We start from the raw sequence: 24996 nt of genomic DNA on the forward strand, positions 1-24996 counted from the left end.
TTATATTGTGAAATGCATTCATAATCATTTTGAGACAACCTATTATGCTCTTATTAGTCATTTTATTTAATTTTTCATTTTCTCTTTTTGTTAGGGTTTTATTTTGGCTCTTGTTGATTCTTAGGCAGCCTTGATAACAAGCAACCAGAGCCAAAATATCAATGCATCTTGATCTGCATTTGTGGTGTACAAATAAAATCTTTTGTTAGCAGTAGTAGCAGCAGCAGCAGTAGTAGTATATAGTTATATAGTAGTAGTAGTATAGTTTTAGATAATGTATAGCATGTTGCATTGCAGGATGTTAACTTTTACCCCCACACAAAGATTTAAATTTACAAACATGCCTAAAGTGTCTGAAACCATTTTAGTCCACATTCATAGACCTTTCAGGCTTAATCAAAACTATTATCATACATTAATATTTAGTGAAATCACACCTGTCAGAAAATTTAGACATCTCTCTATCCACACAGAGTCCAACAAAGGGAAAACAGCTTGTACATTTCTCACAGACAAGCATTAGCTTTTAGCAGTGATAAAGAGAAGCACTTTCTCACATGCTGTCATACAGACATGGATGGTTAAGGTTCTCCCTTGTTGTGAATTTCATGGCTCTTTGTGTCTAGTCTCTCTGTGAGTGGAGCAAATTGAATTTGGAGCCATATCAACCATTTTAAGGCCATTAGACAAACAGTCATGGGAAAAGAACTTCTTAGAGTGTTAATGTTAGTTTTATTGATTTAACTGCACTTGGCAAGGGCAGATAATATCCAGCTTTTGAAATAGATGGATGCTTGAATTATACATTTGGCAAAACTTACTATTTTACTCTCAATGAGGTCACAGACGATCTTATTGTTGAAGTACTCTATGGGAGTCCATCTGATTCCTTCCTGTACATACTCTTCCTGAAGAGAGGAAAAAGACAGAAAAGAAAAGAAAAATTATGAAAATGATCCTATACTAGGGTGGAGCAAGTTCAAAAGAGAATTACTTCCTGTGCTGCTAGAACAAGGTTAAGGTGTGACTTACAGTGACAAGAGTCTTATTCAAGATCCACATTGCAACAACAATAAAAGCACAGGGGACTAATGAAGTGTTACCTGCTCAGCTTTCAGTGTCAGCTCAATGAAAATCTGCTGCAGCTTTTCATTCACAAAGTTGATACAGAACTGCTCAAATCCATTTTTCTAAAAGAGCAAATGAAAACACAAAAGGCAGATAGATAACTATGAACCAACAATAATACCAGTAGTCAAATGAAAACAAATAAGATGTAAATATCAAACACAATGATTCAACATTATTATTATTATTATTGATAGCACTTAAAAATACACAGTTGCTGCTTAAGAATTCTGCATTTTAGTGGTTACCTAAAATTGGAGCAGCATAGGATCAAATTAAAAGGGTTGAAAACCCTGTTATCTAGCTTTATCCTTCTTATGAAGGCAACACAGGTAGTAATCTTACTGGTCTCAACACCAGATGCTAAACCAACAGATTATCAGATTAGTCAAGCAAGCTCATTAATATGTTATCTGTTTACAAAAAGAGAGGGGAACCAATCCAGACAATTAAAAATCAGACATCTCATTCATCTTATCTCATTAGGTAGACTGGATAGCTACAAATTCAAATAGTGACTAGAAAAAAATATTTCAAAACACTCACCTGAAAAATCTCAAAGCCATAGATATCCAATACTCCAATGTTCAGCTCCTGATGGTCCTTAACCATGGCTTTATTGATTGACTAAAGAAAAACAGGAACCCATTCAGTGCTTATTTCTTCTGTAACTTCTGTTTTTAAAAGGGACGTAGGTCACGGTGCATATTGCCTGTACCTCAACCAGGTAGTCAAAAACACGAGAGTGCATAGCTTTGGAGAGGGCATCGCGTGTGAAACATGCCTGCTCCACATTCAGCGTTACGTCTATGGACTCTGACTTGCCCCCCCACTTGCCGTCCATCTTACGGCTGGTGAGTTTTTCTTTAAGACGATGCTGATCGATGCCCAACAGGAAGGCAGGAAAGGCCAAAACTACGAGAAGGACAGAGAACAGTTTGGTAGAGTTAGAATTTTTAAATATATAGTATATAATTATACATATTTGCACAGTAAGGCATACATGAATGTTTCTAAATATACAATATACACTACTGTTCAAAAGTTTGGGGTCAGTAAGATACTGTAATGTTTTTATGGTCATAAAGGCTGCATTCCTGTGATGGCAAAGCCAAATTCATGATCCTTCCAAAATGCTGATTTGGTGCTAAAAAACATTTCTCATTATTATCAATGTTAAAAACAATTGTGCTGCTTAATATTTCTGTGGAAACTGCAATATAGTTTTCTCAGGATTTGCTGTTTAATAGAAAAGTTCAAAAGAACAGCATTTATTTGAAATAGAATTTTATAAACATTTATAAATGTCTTTACTGTCATTTTTGCTGATTTAATGCACCTTTGCTGAATAAAACCATTACATTTTGTTTGGAAAAAAAAAAAAAAAACTAAATCTTACTGACCCCAAACTTTTGAAATATAACAACACAACATAATATAACTTTTTTTTAAAAAGTAACTAAAAGGGGTATGTCATAAAAATGACTCATGATCATTTCTTTCTGTGTAGTCACAACAATAGATCTCTTCTGAGGAGAGGCACGGGTGAGACACCAGTTACTAACAGTCCTGAGCCTCACTCCATTTCGGAGCAACCCCACCTCATCACTGACTCACCTTCTTAAAAAAGAATCTTCGCTCATTCAGCCCTGATAGTGATACAGTCCATCATAATGCATAAGTATGGCTCATTATTCAGATGTACGGGTGTGGTAGAACAGAGCGCACAAAACTGACCTCCCAAAACAACGCAACTATAAAAAGATCTGGGACTATCCATGGTTCTCAATGCTACCATAATGTCAATCAAATAATCCATAAAAATCTATGGATTTGAAGATGTTATTTATAACTCTTCGCATACGGTTTTGTAATAAGCAGGCAGCTGAGAAGTTGTGTGTGCTTTTTACATTGGCCAACCAACACTAAATGTGTGAAGCCGCTGGCGGCAGACAGGAAGAGGGGTTGGTGGGCTGGGAACAGGAAAGGCACAGATTAACTTGGTCTGCTCCCAGCACAACATGGCTTTATGCCACACTAAACAGCCTCTGTCATTCAAATGCATTGCTCCACCTGAGAGCTTGGAGACATAAGAGGGAAGGGGGGGAGAGAGAGAGAGAGAGAGAGAGAGAGAGAGAGAGAGAGAGAGAGAGAGAGAGAGAGAGAGAGAGAGAGAAAATAGAGGGGTGGGCTGGACGTTCAGAGTTTCACTGTGTGTAATTTTATTGTGTGATGTAATATGCAGATACTAAGCGCATAAACAGAGCGCTAATTTGGTGTGGCAAGACAGTTTGGCATGAGCTAATGTAGAAAAAAAATCAGCAGTACAGAGTTCAAACGGGGACACTAAAAACAAGGGACGACGCTAAATTAGGTACATACACTCATCATTTTCTACAGCAGCGTAATTCCCTGCTTCCCTAAAGTTGATGTTCCCAAGGTGAAGAATTCCAGCCACAATTTGCAGTACCAGGGCGCGGTCCATCCCTGAGATACCAATCACGTCCATGGCATGCTGGGGTCAGACAGAGAGAGGAGAGGGGAGAGGGAATATGAAAAGTGGGGAGAGGGATATGGAAAAAAGTTGTCATATTTGAACAGGTAAAATCTTCACAGCTAAATAAGACTCCAAGGACAGAAGAGCCTATCTCAAAATAGCAAGCTGCCTAAATCATACTTACCAGTGTTTCCTGGAAATCATGCTTGTCGTTAATATCGTCAACTTTATAGGATCCTGACTGGTTGAGGTAAGTATAGTAATCCAGGTTTGTGATACCTAGACTGCTTTTCTGGTCTCCACTGGCTCCCTCTATTAACTATGAAGAGAAATTATATATTTTATTACATACAATTCATTTCAGAGTTTTCATAAAAGTGTGTTTCTTCAACTTCAGAAATTTGTGTTTGTGTGTATTTAAATATACAAAAATATTATACACAGTACACAAACATATATTATGTAGACACAAACTTTCATTTTGGATGCGATTAATTGTTGCACAGCCCTAAACAATTTAAATAACAGTTGTGAGAAGAATATTGTTTTTATGGATCATTTCCTATCAAGTTTAAATTTTGTCAATTTCATATATACTATCAATCAGAAGTTTAGGTTCAGAAAGGTTTTTTTAGAAAAAAAGTTAAAGAAAAGCCTAAAGAGCCAAAAGTGTCCATAGTTGAAGAAACACCAAAATACAAAAAGTCCTACATAACTCAACCATAAGAAACAGTCAAACTCTCCAAACTTATGAAGAAGAAACAGCAGCGAGGAGACTTCATTAAGAGGAGGTCAGACAGTATCTCCCTCTTCCAAAGAGCTCAAGTGGTAAACTCAAAACAACGTGACCTGCTTTTCAGAGCCAAATGGCTCCATTTTCCCTTTCCTGTATTTTACTTTGGTTAATCATTCAATTTTTCCTCATAACATTGTGTACTTATACTACTGACGTGCACAGTGACATTTTCTGAGGGAAGAAGCCCACCTCATGTCCTCATTCTCACCTGGTAGAAGATGTGGAAGCTTCTCTCTCCAGGATTCCTCATCACCACACGTGATTTTTCCAAAAGGAAGTTGGAGATTTTCCCACCATCTGGCTCCCCACCGGAACTGAACTGAATCTCAAAGTATTTCCCCTGTCAGTGAAGACGAATGTTAAAAAGGCACAGACGTGATATACTGCGGGTGGATGTGCATATGCCCAGAACAGAAAAAATGGAAATCGGTGTCACACACACACACACACACACACACACACACACACACACACACACACACACACACACACACACACACACACACACACACACACACACACACACACACTTCACTAACATTTGTGTACTATGCAGTCCACAGTTACCAGACATGCCCAGACTTAAAGCTGTAATGACATTACCAGCCCCTGAACTCATCAAAATGATTTTACATCTACAAAACACTCCTATCCACTACATAATCCATTTGTATTACTTCTAATTCATTCTTCTTTAAAACAAAACTACACCAATCCCAAAAACAAGACGTGTGGGCATAAATGTAGCAGAACTGCAAGTAAATGTGGTGTTTACAACATAGTTTGTAATGACTGCTTTGGCCTGTGAGTATTTTTAAGGGCAGTACTTGCCACGTTTAGGTTAAAGCCTTACGATAACATCACATCAAATTGTTCTTTCTTTCTTTCTGTATTTAAACTGGATGATCACCCTGTTTTTGCTGATTCTAGTGTAACTGTGTTCCTCTCAAATTTATCCTGAGCACAAGATACACCCCAACACAAGACGCGGCTGTCTGCTCTCTTCAATAAAATAAATCTATGGGAGGATGAATGATGCTTACAAATCGACTGGAATTGTTGTTCCTCACTGTCTTAGCATTCCCGAAGGCCTCCAGAAGAGGGTTGGACTGCAGAATGATGTCTTTGACATGCTGTGTAGAAAGAAACAGGAAACAGAGAGGGTTTGAGAGTTACATTGACATTTGGCACACTGTGGAGGATAATAAGTACAGCACCTATGCTGATCTAGAACTGATCAGATGAGGAAACATATAGTTTGTAGGATGAATTCAGGTAAAACTGGCCATCTCAGTGTCAAAAAGTGGCTTAAATGGCCTGAAGCCAACCTACACACATTGATTTCAATACACAGCATCGTCTAGTTTGAACCATTTGACTAAGCAGCCAAGAGACAGACAGACAGATGCCGAAGTTCTGGGATATCCAAAAACCATCACTGTTTATAACATTAGACTTCCGGAGACTGAAGTCCCATCTTTAAGTCCTTATCAAGCATACAGTATATAGGGCACAAACCGCATAAAGATATTTAAAGGGCATATTTATATTTTAATAAGAGTTTTTTATTTTACCTTTCCTTTCGTGTGTAATATAGCTTTTTGTGCATGTAAACACCAAAGGGAATTAATTTCTCCAACAAAAAACACCCGTTTGTCGTCCTGCCATTATTTCCATGACTTTCATGTTAAACATTTGCATAATTCCCTCCTACTGGCTTCTTTTGGCCACCCTAAAAGAACAGTTGGGTAACTGAATTTACTATGTTGAGGAGATGCTGTTTTTTATTCACGCCAAGGGCAGTATACATTGTATGGACTTCTAATACTGAAGCCATAGTTACCATCTATAATACTGTTTACAGTTGCCTTGGGAACTGGAACCCAATTATGGTAAGGGGCAAAACATTTCCGACACGCACGCTCAAAGTAGTTGGCCAATCACAAGAGACTGGGCCAGCTCACCAATCAGAGCAGACTGGGTATTTCAGAAAGGTGGGCTTTAAAGGCAAGGGAACTAAAACAGAGCATTTCAGACAGAGGGTGAAAAGCAGCAACGTACAGTATGAGAAATTTTTTTGTAAATTTTTTTTACTCTAAATCATGTAATTTTATTCTAGCAGACCCCAAAAATGAAATGATGAACTTGAAAAAAGCCACATTGCTGATGTAAACAAATTAGAGCTGAAAGCTTGTTTGCATTTGCAATACCAGGAAAAACACACATGTATAATTTGCATATAGACAAAGAGAAAGGGTACCACCTCTTGTGTGGAACACAATAATAAAAAAAACATAGATACAGACAAATAAAAGACAGGAAAATAGTGGGAAAAGGAGACAAAAAATAAGAAAGAGTTAGATGAAAACAGGATGAAATCAGGATGTATACAACAGTGATGGTCATGATCATGAGGCACGGAGACATCCAAGGGATCAGACAGACAAAGGCACAGCAGAGCAGAGGGGCTTTCTGTTATACTACAATACTCTACTTTGTTTAAGATGCAAACAAACATGCCCATCAAAACACATGAAACAGCCTGTTTCACAATCAAATCATTAAATTTGATCAACAGGGAATCATTTCATGATGGATATTCTTAGTCCCCAAAAAGTACAGTGGGACTCAAATGTCCACATTGAAAATTTATAATAAAGAGATTTAAAATTTCATTTAAACTAAGACGTTAATTCAGTGCGATTAATAATAAACAAAATAAGGCTTTAAAAAACAATGTAAGTAATCGTGCATGCTCCTGACCTGTACGTTTCAGAGCACATTTTTAGATATTTTACCTGGATGAGTAGATAAAAGTACTCCTAAAGAATATGATTTTTGCAGTGTTTTAAATCGTAAAAGCTCTTTTTGTGATGTCTATTCAATGCATCTGTCTGAAACAATAATGTAATGTCTTTGAGTTCTTTATTAATATGAAATATTTCAGAATCTGTATTATAGGTCACTAATCAAATAAGTCAATTTGTGACTGATAAGTGTAAAGAAGTTGACATGTTCTAAGCTCAAGTTTCTCTTTAGATCTTTAGATCATTCTCAAATCATGCTGGAAAACATGATCATCAGGTTTTAAACAAACGTATGGAGTTCATGAAGCTCGAGTGATGCTGTAATTGAAGCAAAAGGCTGAAAAAACATATGAAGGTCTCAAGGTCATTTTAATTTTCATTCTTTTTAATGTTGTAATAATGTTGTAATAATACATGCATTTTCACTATGGGTTCTTAGACTTGTGGACTGACCTATATACACTCATCAACAAAGGGTTCATTTAGTCAGATTAATGCAATCAACAAGTGTCAGTCCTTTGACTCTGAGCTCACTCACATGAGGGACACAGGATAGATCAGAGGGGGATTGTGGGGGACAGATGGCTGGATGGATGGATTTAGGGGATGAAAGAAATATTCTAAGAAATGGAGGTAGTGGAATGATGTCAGATGAGCCCCATTTTCTGTCTAACATTAACTGTCAGAAAGAGTCTCAGTAAAGTCATCAGATACAGGAAGTTTTTTTTTTTTTAAATCTTTTTAATCATGATAGTGTCTCTGCATGTACAACAGTTTAATGTTAGTTTATTCTGTGCAACCCACCTGAACTCTAGGACCTCCACCTGAAATTTTGGAGATGTAGCTCATAATGTACTTTGCTGCTACTGTCTTCCCTGCTCCGCTCTCACCACTGTGAAGAACAAAGAAAAAGATGACAATATTAAGTTAATTATGTAAAAATAAATGAATAAATAAATTAATAATAATAATTTACAATATTCCTTTTTTTAATGATTTTAATTATTAACAAAATGCAGACTTTCTGAACATAAGAGAAAACATTATTCCAAACTTTATAGTAGTGTATAGAACATAAAAACATAATATATTGCTATTATACAGTACATATATTAGGCTTTTAAGATCAAGTAGTGACAACAATGATTGTAACAAAATAACAGCAACTGCATTTTAATGTTTTAACAATCAACATTTTTATGAGCATATTAAAAACTCCACAGTTTAAAAACAAGAACAGGAGGGCATTAACAAGCAAAACCAGCCCCTGTGTGCCCCACAGCACAATACTAAAATCTGAGGGTTTAGTAGTAGATTCTAATCCTCAATTAATGCAGATCAAGTAGAATGGTGTTGTCGAGAGGGGAATTCCTTTAATTAACTAAACATGTTTCTATATTACTCCATAGTGAGCTACAGTCTGCATTGTGTTGCTGGATAATGGGAGCACAGGCTTATTTACATAATATGTGAATGGCTTGTTTGAATACAGAATGCACATAAAACAAAAGGTCTGTTTATTTAGTCAGTAATTTTCTTAAGAGACGATATGTATACATCTGAACAGTGAAAGATAAGAAACATAGATGACAATCGCACATGCACACACACACAGACCCACACACACACACACACGCACATCCACACGCACACACATCTTATGTTCACCAAGGCTGCACTTATGCGATTACAATAACTGGGCTACTTATAATTAGGTACTAACAGCCAAGGAAACAATTTGCTGATGAAAATGTCATTCATTGAACCTGTTTGGAAACACGGGCTCCATTATTTTCCTTCACGTTGCTTTACCCTCTTCTTGCATCCTTCCGCTTGCCCTTTGCCTTGGCAGAGCCATACATATTGAGATGTATGTGGTTTGGCGGATGATGACAGAAGGAGCTGGTTTATTTTTCTATATTTCTTCTATTACTCATGTCCCTAATACCATTTCGAGAAGGCACAGCTGTGGCGTATTAAAGGAGGCTTGGGGAAGTGGTAAGTCCATTACATCACACAGCAGTGGTACTACACACCTTTCATTTCACCTCGTTCTATCGTGAGAGCCTTGCAATACATGCAGAAAATCTTCTTGTGGCGGCTCCAAGAGTTCTTACAAGAGATTTAGTCCGCCATGTGGTTCTCATTCCTTTGTCTTGCGAGTTTATAGTCTCTCTACCTTAAAGGAAATATCCCTGCTCGGATACAGGCGATGAAAGCTCTGGGAACACACTCTTATTGTACACTGTACACTCAGTCCACTTAGATTAATTGTCCATGACTATTTTTAAACATGTCTTTGGGCGATTTGTAATTTGTATGCTGTAATGCTTATTTTTCTACTTCCTGCATGCGTTTGCTGACCAAAAATGGACACAGAGAGAAAGAAAGAGAGACACATCAGCCATTCAGTCTCTTTCTGTAAGTGACGAGTCATGAGACTGATTATTCAGCAGCTGAAACATCAGCTCAGCAAATACAGCACTGGCTCACACTGATGAGTGGGAATGCTTTGTATATCATACTGTACAGACCACCAGGTCTGCTATTCTAACAATATGAAGTGTTACTGATCTCAGCAAAATGGTCAGTTTATTTGTCTTTTAACACATACAAAGCCTAATTATGTAAATAAATGGCTTCCTCTTTTGGGAGAGTAAGACAGATTCTACCACATCCTTCCGCATTGTTTCCACCAGACAATACTGATCTAACGTACCATTATACCACCATACACAATGAAGATCACAACATTCAAAACGAAATACCTAAAACAATCATAGATTGTGGCAATACACACTACTGTTCACAAATTTGGGGTCAATTATTTTATTTTTTAAATAAAATGCATACTTTTACTCAGTAAGGACACATTAAATTGATCAACAGTGACTACTTTTTTCTACATTGTTAAAAAACATCTGTTTCAAAGAAACACTGTTCTTTGTGAAGCCCCTATTCTCCAAAGTATCCTTAAAAAGAGGATCCTGGTTTCCACAAAAATATTAAGCAGCATAACTGTTTTCAACATTGATAATAATAAGAAATAATTCTTGAGCACTAAATCAGTATTTCAGAATGATTTCCGAAGGATCATGTTACACTGGAGACTACAGTAATGGCTGATGAAAGTTCAATTACATTTTAAAATATAAAAAAGTGATTTTCACAAAAGTGCTGTTTTTAACTGTGTCAAATAAATGCTTGGTGAGGAAAAAGACTTCTCAAACAAAAAATCCCAAACTTTTGAATGGTAACTGGCCATGTGAAAAGGATCTTTCTTTGATGCATGATGGTCCTGTGCCTGTTCTAACCAAAATACAGCTTGACCACAGGATGCCTGGGCAGCAATTTCATGGTTTTGTTTACTAATCTGGATCATCACAATTCCACTTCCAGTCTCTTTATGTGGTTTAACTGAACTGGAAGCAGTTTTCCCGCTATACAAACAAATGGTGAGAAAAAAGCTGAAACTGAAGTCACTTACTATGAAGTAAGCACTACAGTCACCATCCAGCCCACAGGTGACTATGGGATCTGAAAGAAATGGCCCAGGTCAGCAGTGAAAATCTCCATGTTAGCAACTTCCCCTTCTTCACCATGTTGTTTTCTTTAACTAAGGTGGGCTAAAATTCCCCAACTTTTTTTTAACCTGGACAACTAGCAGCACCAAAAGTGAGAGCAAATTAGACAATTCTTTGCTCATTCCTATAAACGCACACCACTTGTTGAGCCAGAAGTTGACTGCTGTACAACTAGCTGCTGTACAAACAAACAGTGCAATATTGAATGCACGGAAGAACCACAGTGTTCACTTTTCAGGAGGTAAATAGAAATGGCTTACAGTTGTAAGCGAGAGATAGATTAAAGTGTTCGAAAAAGTTGTTTAAAGTGTAATAGGAAATATTGACACTCCTTATGTCATGTGGCTCTCCAATCAAGAAACTTGTTTTGACTCACTGACTCTTCATGAATTACTGGATTACTTCATGAAGAAACACTATTAATCCTAAGCAATATTACACCCATCGAAACTGGCTGTTCAGTGAAGTTTCCTCCATTTACAGTAGCCTTACAAGTGCATTTCCTGTGCTCTAGCAGGAAGCACAGGTAACAAAAGCTCTTGTGCGTTGTGTCCTCTACATCCTGGAGAAAATATAACAATAGACAAAGTAATTTTACATCCTTTGGTCTTTATTTTGTATATATCATCAAAAGGGGGTAAAGTTATACTCATCCACCGAGGCTGTTGGGCTTGTTAAATCTGTTCCATTCAACTGAAATTTAACTGTACACCCGCAATAACATAACCAAAACCGTAATAAGGATTTATTCACTCCAACTGACAGCCAGGTGACTCTCCCACTGCAATGTCTGCATTGATATCATACCAAACCTAAATGTATGTCACACCCTTTCTACGTCACACATAAACAGAATGGAGCAACACTTAATCTCCTTGTTTAAAGAGTAGAACTGCCAGTTTAACATCTTAATTTAGTACAAATAATTATATAACAATAACACAACAATAGTCAGAGCGAATAGCCTTGTGGGCAGCGCTCCAACATATAGCGCAACCAGTGGTTTTCCATCACCTTTTTAGCAGTTATGGAAAAATAAATGCATAATCTAGCCTATATGCTGGTCTTGTAAGATCATGATTAAAAATGAAATTTTAACCAAAACAAAAGCTATTTAAAGCTGCAGTCCGTAATTTTTCCTCTTTGTCGCCATCTCTATTTGAAATCTGCAATTGCAGTTATTGGCAGAATTAAAAACTTTATGTGAGTCGTGCCTTGGCACGGCATAACACGAATGAATACAATGTTTTGAGGAGAATGTGCGGCTGTCAGTCACCGCGTGCTGTTGATACTGACATTTGGAATCACAGATTCTACTTTTTGGAAAGTATGACCAACATCAGAATTTTCCCCAAAAATTTTAATTTGAACAAGTAACATCCACTTTTGTTCTGACCAACCAAGGGAAAAAAAGCATTGCAGTAAATCACGCTGATTAAATCTAACGATCACTTATCATATCACGTCAAACCGTGCAAATTATACTTTGTTCTCAAAGTGTTAATGTTAAAAACATCAGCATTGCGTGTTTACATTTAATCCCCTTCAGATATTTATCCTTGTTTTTATCCATGGTCCCGGTTGCAGTCTCTCTTTTTCTGTAGCCACTCCGAAGTACGAATGCAGTCTTTTGCATTTTACAACGGGTGAATCTCCAGTTGTCACTGGTGATTGTCGTTTGAACCTTTCTGGATTTGTCATCAAATTAATAAGTTTAATTATATCAAGTGCTGTGAGAAAAGGCTATAAATCTCCACCTCCAACATCCTCACACACAATATAGCCTACAGTGGCGAGTAGGGCGAGGCCGGTGCTGTGATTACTGATGAGTGACACCTGCGCAACGCACCGGTCTCGTATCTCTCAAGGAGGGGCGGAAGCATAAAAGGAGGAGCGACGATAGTGGAGATCAAGAGAGACCAGGCCTGGAATTATGTTGTGTTTTGTTACATGTGAATGCAGTTTTCCGTGAGGGTCTGCTGTCTTTATTTTCATTTTGTATTTGTTTATTTTATTATTAGTTTTTCAAATGTTCGCCAGTTCCCGCCTCCTTCTTCCCATAACAACGAACTGTGTTACACCTACTAGCCGAGAAACCTTCTTTGTGTGTACAGATGTGACATGATGCAATAGAGCTAAGGCAAGCAGATAGTTTTGAACATTGACTGTTTATGTACTTGCTCAAAAATTTATTTTGTATAATTTTGAACCCAAAAAAGTTACAGACTGCTTTAATGCTTTAATGTCTTAATACCTTTTAAAATATGATAATTAAAATGACTAGTAATAAAAGATTATGACAGAATTTTTACTACCATAAAGAATAAGAAAGTCTAACGCAACCACTGAGCGCAACTGTGCCTCCGGCGACCCGAGTTCGATTGTCGTTCCCATTCCTCTCTCTCCACCCTATGCTTTCCTGTCTGATCTCTACACCGTCCTATCCAATAAAGCCATACAAAACAACAATAACACATTAAAAACTAGCACATTTAATCGTGTGCCTAAATGGCATAGTGGATTTTCCAAACAGCAAGATGTTACACAACCAAAGATGAGTACATAGGTCAGAATTAAAATAGAATTATTAGAATTAAAAGATAGAAGAACTGACAAATACAAATAAAATAGAAATAAATCAACCAATATATGGAATATATACTACAGTAGCCTAATATTATGTATTCCAAACTATCTTCATCTGGGGGCTTTTCTTTACATGTATTGATTAATTTATTCAAATCAATTTGATTAATTAATCAGAATTAAATGTAAATAATGCAGTTAAAACGTGTAAAAAAAGAATTCTAATAATGATAATTGCCAATTAAGATTATTGTGACTAAAAGCACCTACAGTCTAAACAGCAAGTTTAGAGATGATATGTTCAGAGTTCAAGTTAAAAAGTTCTCTCACCTGATAATGACACACTGGTTCTCACGATCAATCATCATGTTTCTATACATGTTATCGGCTAGAGCGTAGATATGAGGAGGGTTCTCATACTGAGCCTGAGAGAGAGAGAGGGGGAGAAATGGAGAAAAGCAGATACATTTCATAATTTACATTACGGTTCGTATTTAGGATGGCTTGAGCTCAGATTTATAAACAAGCTACTGTGTGGCATACAAGTCAAAACACATTCAATGGTCTTTGCTGTAGCCTCCACAAGCTAAAGATTATTGACAGCAACCATAAGCTTGATGAGGAGCCAAGACCTCTGGGCAAGCGTGGTTGAGAACATAGACCCGTACATGCTGTTCTGTGGAGGTTTAGCCAGGTGGCTTCAATGGGTAAGACAGGCCTGTGCAGCTACTTTTCTGATTAAGAATGCAGCTGTTAAAAGCTGCACCACACCTACACACTTAAAAAAAAAAAAACTATTAAAATCATTACTGAAACTATTATGATGTCCAATGGCTAGATCTTATACAACAAAACTGTTTCTTGGACACCATAGCAGTGTTATTTTAGTATTATTATTATTATTATTATTATATACTATTATAGTATTTATTAATATTTTGAACTTGCTTTTATTTTTATATTTTCAGCTTTCTTTTTATTAGTTTTACTTTTAGTAATTTAACTTATTTGATCAGTTAGTGGCCAAGGTTAAGTTTAATTTATCATTTAATTTATATTTGATTTGATTTCAGATTCATTTCAATTAATAAAAATATTTTTTTAATAGTTTTAGTTATCAATAACATTGCACCACAATAAACAGTCTATTCTGGATCAGGACTAAACTTCAGGAAACCATAAAAGACAACTTACTGCGCCTTGGTACATCTCTATTTCTTTGTCCCCAAAGTAAGGCATTTGTTTGAAAGGGTTTATTGAGATGAGTACAGGACCAATGTATGTCTGCAGGAGAAGGTCAAGGCTCAAAAGATTGTGAAAGAAAAGGGACAGTTTACTTCAAAAGCCTAATCTGTATGACTTTCTCCTTCCTGTTGAACACACACACACACACACACACACACACACACACACACACACACACACACACACACACACACACACACACACACACACACACACACACACACACACACACACACACACACACACACACACACACACACACACACACACACACACACACACACTCTCTCTCTCTCTCTCTCTCTCTCTCTCTCTCTGTCCATTTTGGACGTCAATGGGACCCAATGCTGGTTTGGTACCAAAATGACTTTCTTTATGTGGACAAAAAACTGTTGAAATGTTAATTATCTTCTTTTGTGTTCCAAAGAAAGTCATACAGTTTTGGAGTGTCATGATCATGAGTAAATGATGACAGAATTTTACTTTGTGGATGACTAACTATTTCTATACAAAATATGTCTCTCTCTCTCTCTATGTGAAACTGTTAGATTGAAAACTCTCTCTCTGAAAACAATTTGAGGTTTAGCATTCACAATTGTGGAAAACATTCACAATTGAGGAAAACCTCTTGGACCCTTTTACTCATTGTGGTTGTTAATACTCAGAGAGTGTTCATAAAACTTTGGCTGGACTGGCAGATGAAAAATGCCCCAAGAGTGAATAATGGACTGGTGACATCAGTGAAGAGTTATATGTGGCTGCAGTGAAGATTTTGGTTAATGGGTCAGAGCCTTATTAAGATGCTGTTGCTCTCTCCTCTGAATGCAATGGGAAGGGAACTGCCGGCAGTGAGTGATTGGAGCTATTTGGCCGCCTGGCCCTAAGTTGCTCACTGCAAATAAAGGAAGTATTGAGCCTGGCATGCTGTGACCTCATTTCCATATGCTGCTGACTGGAACACTTTGGTGTTGTTGCTATTTTCTGACCACAATCACAGGACTGATTTGGGACCAAAATGGCCAGAGTCTGCAAAGAATCCATAAACCTAATAAGGGCAGAAAATAAAAATACACTGCTAGTGAGGTTTTCATCAAGAGATGCTGTGATTTATCAAGAAGGTCATTTTTAGTGCCAGTAATGTGTGCTGAATTAGACATGAACCCTGCCAAGTACACTGGGTTCAAAAAGAAGAGAGGTAAACCAGCATTCTTTGGCTGCCTTGAGCAATCTAAGCTCTCAGCATCACACATATGGCTTTGATCAAAAACAGTCCCTGCTACTGTGGGAAAATAGGACAACATGGATTTGGAAGTTGTACCAGAGTTTAAGGACAACTTTCGTCATCATTAAATTTCAGTGTGTAGTGAAGCTTTAGTCAAAATAAACCCAATCAAGATGTAATCTTCACTCATGTAGATGGAATCCAAGAACAGTTTTCTAATGAGCCACAGGAAAACATCCATCTGCAAAGACCTCCCTATTTAGGACAATTTTCATATCAGATTAAGATATAAGCAAGTTAGACAGAGAGACTAAAGCTGGACAAGGATACAAAAATAAAGTCATCCATGTATCTCTTCTTGAGGTTTTCTACAATGGCATCCTCGCTGATCTTGGAGAGCAGCACCATGTCATCCACTCCACTCTGCTTGACATTGTGGCTTTGCCAGTGATACCGGTAGTGTCCCCGGCTCCCCTGTGAAAGTAAACACAAACAAGAAACTCTCGTTAGACTGTATACACACCCATAGCTTTTGTGTAGCAGGCTAGCTGGCAGAAACTGAATTGCCATATCCCAATGGGCAACACTAGATATTCCATGACTAGATTTCCCTTTGAAGATAGCATCATATTTTTATGTTTATATACTTTCTCTCATCAATAATTTAATGTACAGAGACAACTGTGAGTAAGCCATTCATGGTTTGACTTCCCAGAAGAAGGTAAACATTGCAGCTCTGTTGAATTTTTTGAAACATTGCTGTGTTTGTTCAAGGAACTTTTTCTAAACTAATGAGTATGAGTTTTGGGCGGTATAGCAAGGAATATTGGTGGTATAGCAAGCCTGTCCATGTGGTACCTAAGCAACAACAATCATCCCTGTCACTAGAAAATGATTCTTAAAAAAGTTACCTAAACCAGCCTAAGCTTGTTTGTTAGTCTTACCTGGTTTAAGATGGCCTACAAGTCCTACCAAGCTGGTGATTAACTAGCTACCTAAAATGGCACAAAATGGCTCTAAAACTAGCCAGCAGACCAACTAAATAGTGTTGTTATTGTTAACTAAAACTAAAAACATTTCAGTAAGGCTGAAATAAAATATAAACCATTACACGTAAAACTTAAACTTCAAGAAACTTAAATCAACTGAAAAACTGAAATGACTAAAACTAAAATTGAAAAATAAAACTATTTCAAAATATCAATAAATACTACAGCAGTAAAATAACACTGCAACTAAGACCAGTGAACCAGCTTTAAGATGTTTTTATCAGAAGGGTATGAATACATTTCTATTTGATATTGTGATCCTTCCGCTGATATCATATTATTAGCCATATTTAAGGTATCATGAAAACCCCAATTGACCGAACTACCTTTTCGGCTGTACAGTGGCAGATGGAGAGTTAGGAAGTAGTTGATAAACCTGTTCAGAAACAAACTAATGTTTAATGCTGCCACTGACAGAGACATAACACACTTTACTTCCATTCTGAATCTCATTCAGTCATGAACACTGATAAACAGTACATTGCTGCTGACAACAGTTAATGTGAGTAAACCGTCCACTCAGCGGAATGACCACGTCCAATTCCCCGCCAGCAGCACTTTTAACACAGCTCGTTCTTTTTCACCGCAGCAGATGTTGATTTTGTTTTTCTAAACCGATGAAAAGTGCATGGTCAGGAGTCTCCCTAAAGCTCCTTGAGTACTACAAACAGTTCTTTTGATCTTCTCCTGATGTTCTCACCATTTCTCCTCTTCTCCCCTGTCTCCCTTTTTACCTACCTTCCTATTTCAGTCTCCTTCTGCTTTAGCTCTAGTAAAGTTTTTGCACAGGGTGTGTCTTCAGAGAGCTTGGGTCATTTATCATGGGACGTGAGTCAACGGCTTCTGGCTACCATTCTGAGGTCACAATGGCCCGCCGTGAGGAACCGGCCACTTACTCAGAACGACACAAAGCCTCAAGTGCATTTGACAGGACATCAAAAGAGATGCGTACAATAAGTGTGACTCAAGAAAGGAGGTCAGATACAGAAAGAGAGCCAGACAGACACCAACAGTGAGTGTACCGCTTTGGAGATCACATGATCCAAACGCACTGCTGTTTTAAACATTTTCCTCTGTTATGTTCAGTCATTTAGTGCATTTTGTATGATTTGAAGGCCACATTTGTCTATTCTTTTCTTACAGCAATTTTTCCAAGCTGAAGAATGCCATGACAATGATATGAGGTAAACTGGAAAGTCAATTAACATTCTCAAAATTGTACATTCCACAGACTGAAAAAACTCTCAATCTAGCTGTGCAAGAAAGCAGAACCATACCAAGTATGGAAGATTTTTTCCTCCCTTGAAGGACTAATTAACTTGCCATCGTAAACGAGCACAGTACAAATTCGAGGTAAATTACAGGAAAATAAAGAAACACAATAACCGCTGAACACCATGACAACAATAAGGTACTTCACCTGAACATTATTAGAAGTGGTACTACCTCAAAAGCAATTAAGGAGGAAAGCATGCATTTTAAACAGAACAGTAAACACTTCATTCAGATCTTTACAGACTGTTTTGTTTAGTTTATTTTTGCATATATAACAGAGAGAGAGAGTTCATTGTCCTGTGGCTGTTTTTCTAATTCTCTTGAACCCTTTCTTTCACAGTGTTCAAGTTCGCATCACTGTCACACCACAGGACACAGAAACACCTGAAAAGGATCTTCATTTCCAGCACATGTTCCTTATAAACTGTGAGCCAAAGCAAAGCTTGAAAACAGGATGCTTGCTAGTCTATATGTGAACACACAGTGACTTAAATGGGACTTAAATAATAATAATCATCATCGTCATCATATGAAGACTTCACTGGTTGGCTTAGCATAATCTTTTACTGTTTGCTCATTTGTAGCATATTTAATTTGAAAATTCCTACATATTCTGTTCCTTCGTGCATTGAACTAATCTAATTGCCAAACAATTAATTTAACCACCTAAAATTGGTCAAAAACATGATTACAAAGGACTAGACAAAGCACATCACCATAATTTTACCCTCCTTCTTCTAGAGAATGACCACACCTACTGCCAAAATCCAAAACTCAAAGTTATAGACCACACAAAGTCAAGCAAAAGACAGAAAACAGCATCTCTGCTTTTAAAGTCCTATAGTTGCTCCCACTAGGCTTATTTAGGGTTGAAAATGTTCCGTTTTGTAAAGGAACACCGGAAACCAGGGAGGCTAAAGTTCACTAAGCTTGTGCTGTGGTTCACCCAGGAACAGCAGGCATCATTTACACCATGACAAACATGATACTCATCTGCACCAAGCAAGGTCAAACCCCAATATCCCTGGGAAGGCATAAATCAGGATTTTAAATAAAACTTAGCATAAAACATCTCAACCCCAACTACTTTACATTAATGCTCACTCACTATTAGAAACAGTGGGAAGATAACAGCTTCGTAAATGCAATTTGTAAATATGAAATAAGAAAATGTGAGTATGAAAACAATGTGTAAGTTCTCCTGAGAAGTCCTATGAAAAAACTACAAAATGATGAATAAAGAATGTGCATAAGGTTTGTTTTTGCTTTATTGTTATATATTCTATCGTATAATTGTATAATACTATTATATTTTGTACAAAACACTTAGTTTTATTGTAAATGGAAAAAAACAACAACATACATTTCAACAAATTTACCATTATCAGATGCAGAAGCATTCATGTGCGTTCAACTTGATCTTTCGGACATGACTTGAATGCACCGTGTTATACCACTTTGCCATGGATGACTATACTATATACTTGACCGATAAATGGTGGAATTGACCAAGCATAATCAAGTCACCCAAATGGCTGCATAATAAATTAGGAAATTCATTGTGTTAATTGACTAAGGAGCAGCTGTGTAGTCAGTGTGATGTGACTCTCCATACTGTTGAATGGCACATCTAGAGAGTATATTATATATATATATATATATATACACACACACACACACACACACACACACTACTAATGAAGGAGGCTACAAGAATAGCATCCTTCCAACTGAGTCTCGCTGGCGTCACATATGAACACAGATGAAGATCTGCCCTTCATTATACCCACTTATAATGTGTTTGGCAGTTGTAGAAAATGTACAACTGTACAAAAACATTCCCAAAAGAAAAAATGCTTCATTCATAAAAGGAGGAGAGAAAAATCCATTGTTCTCCTTGTAAGACCACGCAAGATTATACCTTACAGACCATTCCCCAGTGTAATCCTACAGCAGTTGAAAAACGTCAGCAGCACCAGTCTTAGATCCATACTGACATGGCAGGCCGTTCCCTCATGCAAATACCATTGCCTTATATGGAGAGTGTGTAGAAGAGCGCAGACTCAGGCACAGGAAATGGCTGGATTTGATTCAATAAGGCGGCAAATTTTTTCACCTCCTTAACCATCTGGATATCACACAGAGGACCTGAACTCATACAATGATGGCAGAGCTGAAGTGGGATCAGGTTAGCCCTTGTCTTTTACTCTGAAGTGACAGAGAAAGCTGAAATCACCCAGAATCACAAAGTATGCATCTCAACAGAAAATATTATCAAATGAGTGAATTCAATCAGAACGCAGTTAAAGTTACAAGACACAGTCTGGTTCTCAGTTTAATGCATTTAGCATATGGCTCAGAGTACTGCGGTTTGGCTGAGAATGAATCCAGCTCAGACCTGGCAGTGCTAATAGCAGATTAAGATAGGAATGCGTAATGAAGTTTGAGCGCTATTTCAGGAATCCTTTACAACATATTACAGATGCACATTTCTGATTAAGTCACTTTGGCCTAGATGAAAAAGACATTCTAGTGTATTCTAGTGTAAGTTTTAGTAAAACATTTCTAAATACCAGCAAAACAATTCTAAATACCAGTGAAATCAATAAATAAAGAACAGTGAACAATAAAAATAAATATAAAATCAAATAATGTTGGAGTAAATAATGACTTCTGTCGCAAATTAGTCTATACTCTTTACGAGATTACTTGTAAATTCTCCTTGTGAAGTGTGTCATGTGAAGCGGTTATTATCTGCATGTGCCAGTGCACCGGTCCTGACCACACAGCGCATAATTTCAGATGTGGAACGTGAACCCATTTGGATTCACCTCAGAATTCTCTATTACAAAGCTGTATGCAAAGTAACACAAAACAAAAGGGCAATTAATAAAGAGCATTCAGAAACTTATAAATGTGTTTAAGTTAAAAAAAAATGTCTGTATGAAAGAAAACAAACAAAACAAATGACTCCCTAAAGTAGTTAATATTGTTGCTAAGCATTAAGGTAAAATATTTTAAAAGAGGGTGAACTGAGTTGGGACTTCATAACAGATAGTTCCCTTAAAAACAAAAAAATTCTGTCATCATTTAAGCCGGGCTCAGACTAAGGAGCCTTTAAATCCTAACCACCGATTATAAAATCTGGTTGCAACACGCACATAAGGAGAATCTTTACCGATTTTCTTCTCTCAAATCTCAAATATGCACACACTACAATATTTGAAAATCATGGCTTATCACACACTACAAGATATTATTAAGATTTTCATGCCAGAGGGATCACCTGCATGATCTCATGCAGATATAAGGTTAGATCAATAGGTGATCACACACCAGTGCTTTTACATGAAACATTAAGCAAGTACATTCCTACAAGTACCTTGGTATATGGATAATACACTTAGTGGGGGGATTCATGTGGATACAATTTGATCTCATGTGCAGCAAAGACTGTATTTTTTACGTAGACTTAGACTTTATGGAGTGGACCATAAAATGATGTGGTTGTTCTATAAGGCAGTTATAGAGAGCATAATCAGATATGGCATTACGGTTTGGTTTGGAAACCTTACAATTCAGGTAAAGTCGAAGCTTGAACGCTTGGTTAAAATAGCGATGAAGACCATTGGGAGAAAGGAACTTTTGTCACTTGAGTCACTGTATGAGCAATCGGTTCTTAGAGAAGCACATAACATCCTGGCTGATCCATTGCATGTTCTGCATACAGAGTATGAATTGTTACCTTCTGGAAGACGGTACAGATTTCCGATGTGTAGGTATAATTGTTTTAAGAAGTCTTTTATTCCTTTTCAATTAAAATGTTAAAATATGAATGATTATTTTTTAAGGGTGTGTGAAGGAATTATTATTATTATTGTTTTTTTGTGTATTGTAGAATTTTCTGTTTATGTTTCCAATGATTTTGTCAATGTAAATACCTTGAGTCCAACACAAATTTCCCCTTCGGGGACAAAAAAGTTTATTTCATTTCTTTCATTCATATAAACAAAATTGATATTGTGTGTTCTGCAGAGAGAACTGGAGATGAGATTTAACTGCACATTTTAAATCTGTTAACAGTAGCATGCTAGTTAAACCAGATTAGATTAACCAAAGGATTACGGGTTTTTAAATTTTTGGGTGAACCATCTCTTAGGCCCTATTTACACCTGGTATAAGATGCGTTTTGGTCGATCGGATCACAAGTAGACAAGGGAGACATACCAGTTTATACCTGGTATTTTAATCTGTCTCTTTTGTCCACTTTTAACCACTTCTGTCCTGATTTCTTCGACAGGAGGGTCTATGGGTAGGTAAATGTATGGGCTGTGGTGGAAATTTTAAACTGAATATTAAACTAACCATGTTTCTAACATCTAACCTTACCTAACATACTAACACTTTGACACAATATGCACTAAAATGTTCTGTTCTGTGTTTTTGAATGTTGTTGGCCTATGTTGCCATACCCCTGTTGATTGTAAAAATAACATGGGAAATGAAACTAGACAGATGACTAGGTTAGAACCTTTCAGATTAACAATGAAGTAATCATTAAAACAAAGTTTGCTTTACCTAGTAACAGAAAGGTTTACATATGAAGAACCAATCAAATTCATGTCATTTTGCCATACCTCGCTATTCTATAAAAACGGTTGTATTCGTGTTTACGGGGGGGATTCTCCGTGGAATTTGTCTGAGATCCTCTGACCTAGCTTAAAGTTTCTTCTTGGGAGAGATGCTCTGAGAACTGCTCGAGTACTCTCCCGGCCATGATTAAAGCATTTGAAGGACATTTGCTGAAGTCTGTTTGTCGATTATTCCTGCGCTTAAGTAAGCTAGTTAGTGTAACAAGTTATTTAGCAAAACACTACAGACCTTACTACCATGTGATAGTGTGGAGCATGTTAGGAACACTAGAGACCTTATTCCCAAGTGATAGTGTTCGATAGGGGACGAGACATCGTTCGACTCTTTGGCGGGGTTAGATTGTGTCAACTCGCGTGCTCAGAGTATAATAACTTTTTAAGTCAACAATAACTTACGTTTATAACTCAACTGAGTATAATATTTTCAGGTGTCAAGGACACCAGGTTCAACCTAAGTCAGGTGCGTAGGGGAAAAATCTACCACAGGGCTTTTTCAGATGTGAGTGCGTGTTGGTAATCAGGAATGGCAAGAGAATGTTTTTTGTCTTTAAACCAAATTTGGGGCTTCAGTCGACAAAGTTTAATTCCTGCCTGGCTAGTGCACTTCCCATAATGTTAATGCGTTAGGTCAGTAGGCGGAGAGTAGATGGTCTTTTGTGGCTGTTGTGATTCTCTGCAGAAATTTTTTTTGTTATGCTGGTTGAAAGTTTCCACACATCCTGATAGAAATCACTCTGTTAAATGGTCTTAATGTATTTTTATAAATATATGTCGTCTGTGGAAGGCGTAGGACCATAGAATGTCCGTTCAATCGTTGCGTCCGGTCCGAACGGTCCTATCAATGTGAGATTGCATACCACTGCGCAGGCCGTTCACGCAGACATAATAAATCATCAGCGCGTTCACGTACGCTGTGTAGACAGAGCGAGAATGGCAGGCAAGCAGCAACAACAACCGGACTCTCATCGGTGAACCTCTGGCATGCAAGAAATATTATTACACACGGACAAGTTTTGCTAGCTAAACAAACCAAAAACTTGCTGCATCTAAATCTGTTTTTAAGAATTTGTTTATGTTTGGTATTGTAGTATTGTTACTGTCTGTACTGTAAAGTTTTCAGACCGGTGAATGACACATGATGTATTGCAGTAATCTGGTCTTCTGGGCTGTGTGCGTTCATGCTTTCAGGAGGAGTGGCTTTAGACTGTGATTTGCAGGGAGGGTGGGACGTATGCTTTTAGTGCATCAGGCTAAAGTTAACATTTTCCCAGATGTCCTACTGCACCTTTAATACCAGGTGTTAACGTGACTTTAGAACTTCTGAAGAAAAACAAGGCCATAAACAAAAATGTTTACATATGAAAATAATTCATGGAGCCAGTCACTGACTGTAATTTGTACTTGCCCTTATGCCAATGTATTATTTAGTTTTGCAAGAAAGTTAGTGAGTCTTGCAGGCAGCAACCCAAAATATGATTCCATTTCTCTAAATTCTCCATCGAGTATTGATGGAGAATTTAGACAGATGGTCTCATATTTTGGGTGATACTGTACTGTACTGGGTGATACTGATTTACTGTACTGGTAATGACCCAGAGGTTAGAAAGGACATATGTCCTTTCTAACCCCTGGATCATTACCAGTACAGTAAATACCGTCCAATCAATTCCTTAAAAGACAACCATTGACGATCTGATGCATTATAATTGAATTTTAGCATGATAATGAAAGAAAAAGCTTAAAGTACAAGTGTGACTACAAGCCCTTTGAATGTGACTCCAATGGCAATTTTCAACAATGTCAGAAGGGAATCAATACTGATGAGTATCCCAGGCCAAAATGTAAAAGTGTAGACACTTCACACAGCCCTTACAATCTTAAGTGGTCTTGGAAAATGCATGACAGAAATAATCCCAGCCTGGACTATGTTCAAGGTGGTTGTCCTTCATTCTGAGTGGCAGTAAACCCTGGACACAGACACAACAGGCTAGTAAATTCACCACTGCAATGTGATGAAGAGAAACAGGCCCATCCATATCCAGATTGGAAACACTCAGGGCACAAATAGTCTCAACTGCTAAAAAAAAAACCTCAATGCTGTAACACTACAGTGAGGTTTCAAAGTACCAAGCCCAGAGATTAGATTAATCATATA

General features: G+C 37.3%; 1 protein-coding gene across 3 annotated transcripts in view; it reads right to left on the reverse strand.

Annotated features, from left to right (window-relative positions):
- The window catches only part of myo1ea (myosin IEa), a 55753-nt gene that overhangs the window by 15685 nt on the left and 15072 nt on the right, over window positions 1-24996 (reverse strand). For all 3 annotated transcript variants that reach the window (XM_077228590.1, XM_077228589.1, XM_077228588.1), the window contains exons 2-13: window positions 16196-16339; window positions 14593-14682; window positions 13729-13823; window positions 8033-8120; window positions 5465-5554; window positions 4630-4761; window positions 3810-3944; window positions 3511-3643; window positions 1847-2043; window positions 1675-1755; window positions 1104-1190; window positions 822-908 (exon numbers count right to left, since the gene is read on the reverse strand). In XM_077228590.1, the coding sequence (XP_077084705.1) occupies window positions 822-908; window positions 1104-1190; window positions 1675-1755; window positions 1847-2043; window positions 3511-3643; window positions 3810-3944; window positions 4630-4761; window positions 5465-5554; window positions 8033-8120; window positions 13729-13823; window positions 14593-14682; window positions 16196-16339 (1359 nt within the window). The remainder of the gene's footprint in view (window positions 1-821; window positions 909-1103; window positions 1191-1674; window positions 1756-1846; window positions 2044-3510; window positions 3644-3809; window positions 3945-4629; window positions 4762-5464; window positions 5555-8032; window positions 8121-13728; window positions 13824-14592; window positions 14683-16195; window positions 16340-24996) is intronic.

Source organism: Siphateles boraxobius, unplaced genomic scaffold (genome assembly GCF_051911475.1).
Source record: "Siphateles boraxobius isolate OS27281-9 unplaced genomic scaffold, OSU_SipBor_1 130, whole genome shotgun sequence".
Taxonomy (NCBI): domain Eukaryota; kingdom Metazoa; phylum Chordata; class Actinopteri; order Cypriniformes; family Leuciscidae; genus Siphateles; species Siphateles boraxobius.